General features: G+C 37.6%; 1 protein-coding gene across 19 annotated transcripts in view; it reads right to left on the bottom strand.

The window, feature by feature from the left end:
• rims1b (regulating synaptic membrane exocytosis 1b) overlaps nt 1-11,354 on the bottom strand; it is a 118,366-nt gene continuing 107,012 nt past the window's right edge. For all 19 annotated transcript variants that reach the window (XM_051703076.1, XM_051703079.1, XM_051703082.1 and 16 more), the window contains 4 exons: nt 8,641-8,747; nt 5,907-6,008; nt 3,043-3,182; nt 1-2,837 (listed from right to left, as the gene is read on the bottom strand). In XM_051703076.1, coding sequence (XP_051559036.1) covers nt 2,619-2,837; nt 3,043-3,182; nt 5,907-6,008; nt 8,641-8,747 — 568 coding nt within the window. In that variant the 3' untranslated portion in view covers nt 1-2,618. The remainder of the gene's footprint in view (nt 2,838-3,042; nt 3,183-5,906; nt 6,009-8,640; nt 8,748-11,354) is intronic.

Raw genomic sequence — 11,354 nt, 5'->3', positions numbered from 1 at the left:
TTACTTCCACACACTTTTTTTTATTTGGAAATAATAAAAATGAACTTTTTTCTTCTTTTTTTCTTTTTTTTACAGTAAATATAAAACATAAACATCGTATGAGCCACACCTGTATACAAACAGAAATGTTGCAGTGAATATTTTTTTCTTTTTTATCATCTCAGTGGAACACATACTTTAAGTTGTAAACAGTCAGCATTGGGTTTCCCCTCTATCCAAGAATACTGATAAAATAAAAACCTGTCTCTCATGAAGGAAAACAATTGAATTTTTCTGATTTTGTGTTTGTAGCAGAGGTGAGGAATTTGGCTTGAAAGCACAGAGAAAATGATGATCTGGCTACAGCTGTCGAGCAGAGTGGTCTGGCCCTCTAAAAGTGAAAGTGAGAGCTCTTGACTTGGACCCATATGATAAGAAAGGTGTCCGCTCAGCGGCCCCTTCTATTGGGATGGTAGATCTCAAAAGTATGCCTTGGCCCCTTTGAAAATATGGCTTAACCACATGGTTATTTCATATATAAAACACATGCGCTAATAAATCTCTGTGCAACTACATTTATATTAAGCATGGATACCAGTATGTGTGTATGATATATTTCTGATATTTCCTGTTTTAATATTGTAATAACTTAATGGGATGTATACACCTTTTAAAGGTTTATCTCTGTGGTTTTGAGGTAAATTATGATACAGTAAAATCTGTAAAACAGGAGGGAGGTTTTGTTCAGCGTTACAGCACATTTCCCCCAAAGGGTTATAAAAGACTGAAAAGCAGTCATAAATGTATTAAAATGTAAAAAAAAAAAAAAGAAAAGAAAAAAAAATGTTGCAACATTCAGCACCGAATGGAAGAAATGGACTAGTATTTTAGCTAATCTGAAAAGTCTGAGAGAAAGCAAATGGCTTCTTTTTCTTGGTTTATCTCTTATATTCAAGTACAAGCAAACTGTACAGGTACATGCAACATACAAGCTGGCCTACAGTATGTTGAACTAACACATATCTATTTCTGTAACTTTTTAACATTTGTGTAGTCTGTTTTACAAAAATGTGCATGCAGCTGGGAACTGATCCGAGTCATGCTGCTCTGCCGCACTGGAAGGAGTGGCCAGTGGTCTGACAGATGATTGGTGTTTATGTTTGTGATGGCAAAATCAGATTGGTCACTTCAACATATACAGAGACGCACAGAGGAATTTGCATTTCTATGACTCTTTTTGATTTCTGTAAAGTAAACAAAGTGGAAATAAAACTGATAATAAAAAGCTAACTTGTTGGCTTGATTTAAGAAAAATCTATTTTTTCATCTGCTTTTTTCTATTAAAAATCAAACTTTTGTGCTTGCATTTTTATTTAAAAACTAAAGAAAACTTAATGGCACATAAAACCTTACATATGTACAAGGGCTTGTTGAAGAGCTTGGGTTTGTCAAAATTCTTGAAACCTCAGGTTGATGTAAGTTGCTTTGCTAAAATTAATTTTACTAAACCATATCTATTGGTCAACACCCTAAAAAGGGGAAATCTACAAACACTTATCATCTAATGTTGTTCAAAAGTTAATTTAGTCACTGAAGACATACTCAATACATACTGTAACAGCACATTTGTGTAGATGTACATTTTCCCTTGTTAGGATGTTGACCAAACACCCTAAAATGGGAAATGCAGAATTACACAAATATGTTTATTTTGGGAATGTTTTTTCCAGCAACTAAATTGACTTTTTAATAACATTTAATGATAAGTATGTCTGAAAGAATTCACTGAACACGATTACGTATTACAGTGTACTGTAGGATAATGCAACAGTTTCCGTAAACAATAAATTAAAAAAATATATAATGTGCTAAGAAAAGTGTATCCAGATACTTTGTTCTCAGTCTAATTTTTAGCTTTTCTTGTCACTTTCACAGTATACTGGACAACACAATCCTCTTGTTTTTCATAAAACATATGTGAAAACAATCTGCAAAAAGAACTAAACAAATAAAAATCAACTTCTAGAAGAAAGCGACCTCCATTAACTGTCACAAAGATTGAAACAGAGGAATTCTGGAGGAAATAGACCACGGCTTTGGGTCCTCCAGGCTTAGGCACCAAGAAAGGCCCTGCCCTTCCAGACAACCTCCCCATGGGGGCGCCCTGCATCTTGTAAGGTCATGGCCATTGACTTTTTCCAATCCAAACAGGGTTTAGACAGGGCCTCGGCTGAGGTCCCACAATCCCTTGGTTAGAGGTCACCTTTGTTTTTTGGGGTTGATACATTCTGATGCTCTGTTAAAAAATAGCCAACATACAAAGTCTTGACTGAATATCACCCTGCTTTAGTTATGCACTCTCTAATGTATGTCACCCTAAAGCAGTGCTTCCTGCGTGGTAGTGTAGACAGCCCTAAGTCTCACACAACAAACAGTGAGAGAAACAAATGATTTTGTTTAGGACAAACAAATTTGGCAGAACACTGGCTACCCACAAAGAGGAAAACATAAAAACAAAGTCACAGGAGTGATTGTCAAATTTGAACAAAGCTTTGTGTTATTACATCGCATTTTCTGCCTGGCTCTTGTTGTCCTGCTGTCTCTCAGCTTTTATTGACTGTGCTCTTTATGCTAGTTCACTACGATCGAGCCCCCGCAGGTGCTAGCGAACCATCCAGGGATGTCTGAGAAGCACGTCGAGTTAGAGAGGCAAGAGTTGCGTCAACTAGGGAAGAAGGTGGGAAAAGTTTGTACCAGCCAATCACGTTGCTGGAAAGGTCCAGCTCCTCTAGCAGGATCTGTGCAACTCCCATGAAGGATTTGTGGTCCATTCGCCCATAATCTCCCCAGACAATTACCTAAAAGGATAAAAATCAACAGATTGTTTATTGATTCAGCAGCCAATGCTTATTATCAAAATTAATAATAGTCTTCTATTTGATGCAGTCCCTGTGGGTTTCAAAGACATTTTGTCAACAAAGTCTTGTTCAGAAGCCTGATCAACTCAGGAGGTGCAAAATGAAACTACTTGTAGAAAAGAGATAGGGAAGCCAAACGACTCACTTGTAACACTTTACACTGTGGGCTCTCTTCAAACTGCAGTGTTTGCTGGTACAGTGGGTCAAGTGTCTTGCGTGCAATTTTGGTCTTCTTCTTAGCTACATATGCCCCATTGTGTAGCAGATAGACTTTGACATATGGAGCTTTGATTGCAAGGAATGGATAAAAGGTAAGATAGGTGTTAGATTAGGTACTAACAGTCTTAAAAAATGTAGTTCCCTTTCGATTCAGTTCACTCGACATTGCTGTAAGCAGTATGGGGAAATCCTTTCCTTGACGACCTAGTTGAATCCCTTGTACAATAACACCAATCTTCTGATTGGCAATGCTGAGTTGAACTCTGCCCCTTTAGGTGTGCAGCTGGCCTATTTAAGCGGGTGCTCAATCACCATTACTTCAGATTTTTGTTCCTCCACGACTACGAACATTCAACTTCGTCTAGGAAACCCTCTCCGCTTCACCATCGAGATACGTTTTCAGCGGACGGTTCTTTTCTGCATGACGCAAACAGAATGACTTGTCACCTGTGCACTTGTGCCTGCAGCGAGAAGGACTACTGCTACCCTGTGTGTTCCGGTGAAGTTTTTGCCACCTTGCCATCGAAAACGCTCCGGGTAAACAGGTCTTCACTTCAGACGCTCGTCGCTTTGACCATGCAGCACCTCAGCGAGCAGTTACCCGCTTCCTTGCAGCGTTCCGGCAGGGACATTGTATCCTTTCATATATATATATATTGACTGTATATACTGTATATATTGCATTTTATTTACAGGCTTTTTCATAAAAAATTCCGTTGCGAGCAAGGCGTCTTTTTAAAGATGTCGTTTCGCAAGTGTTCCAAATGCGAGCGGCACATCCCGCCATCAGAACATGAGTCTCAGGATTCTGTGTTAGATCCCGAGGGACCACATGAAGGGGCACGGGGGGGCCACGAAGTTGAGCTGGATGGATTTGAGGACAATCTCGCATGGGCACAAACCCTGCAAAGCCCTCAATCCTCCAATGCAGCGTCCAGCCCCTGCTGCTCCGGCTCCACCAAAGACAGCCGAGCCATCGGTTATGTTCGATTATAGAATGTTCTCACGAGAAACAGAAATGTGCTCGCTGCTCGAGATGTACATCACATGCTGCTCATCCATGCTGAGTATGATGGAATGATAGACAAATGTGTTTTTTGGTGTGTTGTGTTCAAGAATGTAATCACAAGAAGCAGAAATGAGCCTGCTGTTTGAGGCACACATATTCACATGCTGCTCGTCCCCACCGGGTACGCCGGGATGGTAGACAAATGGGGTTCTGTGTGTGTTGTGTTCACATATACAATGTTATTACTCAATAGAGAAAACGCTTGTTGCGTACGCTCTCGCTGCACTTGCTTGAGAAGCACACACATTTACGTTCCATTAATTTTCCCTCCCCGCTTGAGTTCGCCGGGAGATTATGCATAAGTTGTTTTTGTGTGATTGTGTCAGAGATATTCTTGCTGCCTGTTCGAGACGCACATATATACGCACTGCTCTTTCCCCACCGTAGGTCGCCGGGATAGCGCACAAATGTGTTTCTGTGTATGGTGTTCACATAATAATTTAGCACACACACTATATCAACCGCTCCCCTGTGATGAGCGGCACTCTGTCTCCTGTCGCGAGCCTGCTGTCTCGCTGCACGCCGAGCCCTCGTGGGTGTGTCAGTCTATCACACCCCACACATTTTGACCAACCACTTCCTTGTGGCAAGCGGCGCTCTGTCTTCTGTAACGAGTGAATCAATAAGCCCGCTGTCTCACTGCGTGCGAGCCCTTACGGGCGTGTCATTCTATCACCTCACACACTATGATCAACCGCTCCCCTGTGGCGAGCGGCGCTCTGTCTCCTATAGCGAGCGAATCAATAAGCCCTATGTCCCGCTGCGCGGATGCTTGGCAAGCTCTCACGGGCGTGTTAAATTGTTTAGAGTTCGGACCAGGGCTTTCAAAAGCCATACTTAAACCTTGAAAAGGCTATGTGTATCTTTTCACAAGTCTGCTCTGTCTGGAGCACTTAGTTATTCAGCAGATAAGCCTCTGTTACGGGTAGGCTACCAGTTATATTCTATACAGCCACTATATCTAAACTACACTCCCCAAAATAAAACCTGTTCTCCAACCATGGTTGTGGAAAGGTTAAAATTACACTGTGTATATACTAATTTCCATGTGGTATTAACCACGTAGGTTACTATATACAGGTATATATACAGTATATACTGTACACTTAAGGCATGTTTTACATGTCATCGGCCTGGATGGGATTCTGTTCCCCATACTGCTTACAGCAATGTCGAGTGAACTGAATCGAAAGGGAACGTCTCCAGTTACACATGTAACCTCAGTTCCCTGAGGTGAAGGGAACAAGACAATGCGAAAGGTAACCGCACTACTACTTCAGTGATTTGAGGAAAGAGTAATGCCCTCTGTCCCTCAGTCAGAAAAATCTTAAGTAATGGTGATTAAGCACCCGCTAATATAGGCCGACTGCACGCCTAAAGGGGCAGAGCTCAAATCACCATTGCCAATCAGAAGATTGCTGTTATTGTACTATGGTTTCAACTAGGTCATCGAGGAAAGTATTTCCTCATACTGCTTACAGCAATGTCTCGTTCCCTTCATCTCAGGAAACCGGGGTTACTTGTGTAACTGGAGACGTTTAAATTACACATGAATACATTACTGAATATAATAAGAATGACTACCTTTGACAACTTGAGCTGATTTCTGTAACAGCTAGAGCTACTTAATGAGGTACAGCTGAGTAATATGATATTATATGATTTACATATGGAGTTTAAATTGTAAACAATCAGTACAGATTAGAGCAAAAGTGACTCACCAGGGAGTGATTTGGATCCTGGCTTTTGGATGAGACCTCGTGCTCTTATCACTTCCACCTCAAGCTGGCCTTTCTTATTTACCATGCCAATCTGAATGTCACCTTGACAGCATAGCAGATAATTACTATTTAATAACCAATTACTGAAAAAGTCCATTTTATTTAAATGGTACACAATGGATTAATGGATTTACACAAAAAGTTAATGCAAAGAGTTGTTTGACATACTGCTGTTTATATACTCAGTATGTCTCTACCAATCTGATTTTGCCTACACTAAAAATAAATAAATAAATAATAATAAAAAAGAAAAACAAATCTTGGGCTCAACTTGATTTAGTCATGGAAAGTGCTTCCACATGTTTGAAATGAGCTTTCTTGTATTACAATTACTATGCATTTTCAATTTAAATACTTCAAGTAAATGTAACTTAAATTCATTCAGTAAACACAACAAAATTTAACATGTTAAAATAACTCAATTGAAACTCTTTTAGTGACATGCTAGCTAGTTACAGGAAGTCTCAACATGCTAAACACATGCTGGTGGGAACCACTACTGAGTGCTATATTATGGTTAACACAGCAATTGCTCAATGGATAAATCAATGGATAAATCAATATGTAGTATACTCTAAATGTAATGTTCCTCAACCCAGGATCAAGCTCCACTCTTCACATAACAAAAACTCTTCTTAATCTCAAGATAAAAAAATAAATTAAAAAAATTACAAACTAACAAGTGCCCCTCTTTATATTCATCTTGCACAAAGACACATAAAAAATAATAATAATAAAAATATATTAAAATAAAAATAAATATATTAAAATATAAAAATAAAATTTAATATTTCCTCTCCCTGTTGAATCTCATGCAAAGCATGCTGGAAACTAGAAATAATTTGCCCAGATTCAGTTAACCAAACTGAAATGTTTTTTTTTTTATTTTTATTTTTTTTAAATTGATTTAAGTTTAATTAAATTAATTTAAGTTTCCTTGGTTACATGAATATTTTGAGTATTATGAACATGGGAGGATTGAGTAAATCTAACAATAATGAAAGTTAATTTTTTAATGTACTGTGAACTCTCAATGGTCCAAAATCCAGCTTCCAAATATACTTTTTTTCATACCGCATTCTTTCGTCTTGTCAGTCTTTATGTTCAATGGCTGTATATCCATTACGCATAAGTTATACAAAGGAAGTGATGATCTACTCACAAATAATGTAAAAGTACTTATTTTATTTAATATGACTGGGGTAAAACACAGAAAACCATAAACCAGCTTCTCATAAAAGAACATTAAAAAATCAAATGTGTTTTGATTGGCTGTAATTGTGCTGCAATGTGCAGCAGTTTCATGTTCAGTGTGGACAGACAGATTGCTTGTCACTGGAATCATATCGCATTGCCTCTGGTTAGACACAATTTAAGTAGTGGTCGATGTAAGTTTTTAATGGCCGATGCCAGTATCTAGAGTGCAGGGTGGCTGATAGGCCGATATAGCACAAAATATAATATTTTAAGTAACATATATAGTACATAACATTTCCAAAAAATATAAATAATAAAAAAAGATTTTTATTATCACCACATAAAATTTGGCTTTGTTAAAATAATTTGTATATAAATATATATATATATATATATATATATATATATATATATATATATATATATATATATATATATATATATATATATATATATATATATATATATATATATATATATATATATATATATATATATATATATATATATATATATATGTATATTGTGTGTTTTAAATGGTATATAGCATAGTTTCTTCTGGTCTCTGTTTAGTCATTCAATTTTAGTAATTTATTTGCACATGAAGAAATTGTTAATATATCAGGAAGAAGGAAATAACAACTGTCCCCACAGTAGTCCAGTAACCACAGATGGCATGTGTGCATTAGCAATTGCATTTTCTCAAAAAAGATTGAATCAAACACGGCGAAGCATGTGAAGCACTTTTACTTTGAAGTTGCTCTCAAGCGCTAGGGCGGATCCAGCAAGCAGTAATCTCCTGACAGCTTTCAGTTTACATGGCCCGGATTGCCTGCTTGGAGTGTCACAGACACAGAGTGTTGATCCAGGCTATTATAAAACGTATCTTCCTCTGAAGCATATGAGCACTCCATTAAAAGAAAACGCTGTATTTGCTCAAGTTTTGTGAGGTTCATAAATTACATCTGTTTAAATGAGGTATCCGCACATATGCAGACAGAATGTAACAGAAGTTTTATAGATATTTACCTTTATATCATTAGACAAGAACTGTTGATGAGAGAGGGAGAATAAAACATGCAAGCACTTTAAACCTCATGAGCTCCTGTGCATCTGACATGGTTCTGACACGCAGGACAGTTTAGATGAGACTTTGTACTTGTACACCGGTCTATATATGTTATAGTTACACAATGGCACATAACAACAAAACAAACTGTGATTTGTCGTTTACATGTCTCAGACTAAGGCTCCTTCACATGCAAGCAGGTGATTCTCACCACCCACGTGGCTTAAGAAACATATTGGCCTAAAGGGAAAATGTATCGTCTGATGCCGATAATTAAAAAATTCAGAATATCGGCCGATTTATCGGGCTCTGTAATATATTGGTCGACCACTAAATGTAAGAATAGGATGCTGCAAAGGAAAACATATGGAAAAAGGAAATTCAAAAATACAAAGGAGCAGAACTTACCAATTGCTGGTGTGGCTAGGGTTTGTCGACCAACGAGCTGAGCAGGGCCCAATCCATCAAGGAAGTCACTGAATTGAGTTTCAACTCGAACTGCTGGGAAGATTGGACTGACCAAGACATATCAATTTGAAATACTGCATGTGTTGTTCTTTCTGACTTACAGTAGATAAAAATAAATAAATAAATATATAAATAAATAAAAAAACTAGTAATGGGATCTGGGAGTTTTGGAGATTGGAACTCTACTATATCCACAATATGTTCAGCATGTCCATTGTATTTGGACACGTGGGCGGAACTGGTTGGTTAGCGAATTTGTAACACTTTACAATAAGGTTCTTTTCATTAACATTAGATAATGCATTAGGCATCATGAACTAACAATAAACAATAGATTTTTTACAGCATTTATTCATCTTTGATAATGTTAGTTAAAAAATATAGTTGTTCATTGTTAGTGCATGTTAACTAATGTTGTTAACTAATTTTAACAGATTGAACCTTATTGTAAAGTGTTACTGCGGATGTGCGGTTGGTCAACATGATCAAACAGGAAGTCAGTATGCTGTTTCCAAAAGTTCTGGTACCCTAGGATTGGTGACAGTATGCCGAATCACCGACATGAGACATTTCCCACCAGACATTTTTACATCAGTTTCAGTGTGTTAACCTTGCCACGTGGCTCAACTGGCAGCGCGTTGCATCAGCAGCATGAGAGACCCGGGTTGGTATCCATGTTGAAACCAGGAAGTAATCACGATCGCTTAATCAGGGATGAGCGTGATTCGGAGGTTGCGCATTTAGTTTTTACTCCACTAATGGTTAGGTTTAGGTTTGGGTTGGGGTTGGGGTGTAGAGTCCATAAAATATGCATTCATCATTACTGTAATACATTCTGTACAGCTGAAAGGAACTCACTTCACAACTAGGATTTGGTGACCTCTCCTGGACATAAATAAAGCTCACTTGGCCCTACAACACTTACCGCATTGGCCACTGGGGCAGTGTTTTAAATTTCGGTAAACTTATACCGATTTTTGCTAAAGAAAAATTTGACCTACACTTTCCGTTTCACTGTGAGATTAGGCTGGGTTGGTAGGTGTTAGCTATTGTGTCATCCTGTTAGATTCTTGATTTTTAAATATTGTAAGAAAATTTCTCAGACAATGTGCGCAGTTAATGGCTGTCCCAATAGTCAAGCGAGACTAAAGTTTAGCTAAAACAATGTTATGATTAGAAACCACTTGCAAAAGCACAGTGCTTCTGTCCCAGATGCTTCTCTGCCCATCGGCTGCCTATAGAATGATTGGCTTTGGAACATCTGCTTGAAAAAGCCTCTGAATAATTTTCAGAGAAAGTGAACAGCAGAGAATACGTATTTAATCCACCGTTATGGCTCTGAAATGACAGATGTCCAGAAACGGAGTGTAGTGCCATGAACTACAAAGGAACGATTGCATCATTGTGTCCAACAGGTGTGTACATGTGCTGAAAGTTCATTAGAAACTTTAAGAGTATGTTCATTTCTATTTAGCATTGGCCTCTGTGAATGCTACACATGTTTTGAAATGACATTGTTACTCATTATTAAAACAAACTTTGTTATTCCTTTCAGATGAGTGCAGTGAATTAAGTAGAGACGATGTTTTTAACTGTTTAATGCTGTGATTCTCAACGGATGGCCTCTACACTGGAAGACCATAATTATTTATTTGACATGTGCAGTAGTGGGATGTTTATAATGTTTGAAATTAACTGTAATTTGATTTTCTTCTGTCCTGCATTTTTCCTGCCTGCAATCCACTTTCTTGAGTGTCTTTGCAGGATGACCATGTCTTCCAGTAAGGGGAAAAAGGTGATATGGAAAATAATGTGGTCATTAATTCATAATCAATTAAATATATTTGTATATTGCATTTCATTATACATATTATTTCAAAGTTGCTTTAGAAAGAATACTGAACTTTTGTGTACAATATTTAAAATGCAAGTCCAACATTTATTTTTTATTTTATTTATTTTTTTGTTCTTTCTGAACGGTAGGCCTACATGCATCCTGATATCCTAAACAAGAACGTGTCAATCTGAAGTCAATCTATCAACAGAATCAGTCAACAGTTATGTCAGCACCAAAACATTTAATGTACGTTAGGTTTAGGCTAGCATTAAGATAGAGAGATTATGTAATTCAACTTAAAGTTATAAAGCTAGAATGAGTCTTACACAGTCATCTCCCACAAAATAATTGTATTTTATCCAAACAATAACAGCAGCATGACCGTATCATCTCCTGAGCCATGCAATGCACAAGCATCCTGCTGTCTGGACCTCTTCTGTCTCTATGGTAAGTATACAATCTCAGTAGAATGTACTCATAAGGTTCTGACTATACCCAATATCTACTTTAAAATAAACATTATCTAAAGTCCTCAAAACATGTCCATCCTTACAGATGTGAAGGCAATAATAGGCTTCAGAGGCTTTTCAGGTTACTCATAGCTTCTCCATCACTAGACATGATTCCAAAAATAACTAAAATGCTTCTATGTTGGGATGCACCGATATGGAATTTCTGGGCCGACACAGATAACTGATTCACAGCTCATTGTACTCATAAAATACAACAAGCACATTAGTTTCACTCACAAACTAGTGTTTTAGCCATTTTGAGTCACTCTGTGAGACTTATTTCAAGATAAATAAACAACATAACA

The sequence above is a fragment of the Myxocyprinus asiaticus genome, chromosome 7, assembly GCF_019703515.2.
Source record: "Myxocyprinus asiaticus isolate MX2 ecotype Aquarium Trade chromosome 7, UBuf_Myxa_2, whole genome shotgun sequence".
Classification (NCBI taxonomy): Eukaryota; Metazoa; Chordata; class Actinopteri; order Cypriniformes; family Catostomidae; genus Myxocyprinus; species Myxocyprinus asiaticus.
Note: the sequence above shows the minus strand (reverse complement) of the source record. Positions and strands in the feature narration are given on the sequence as shown.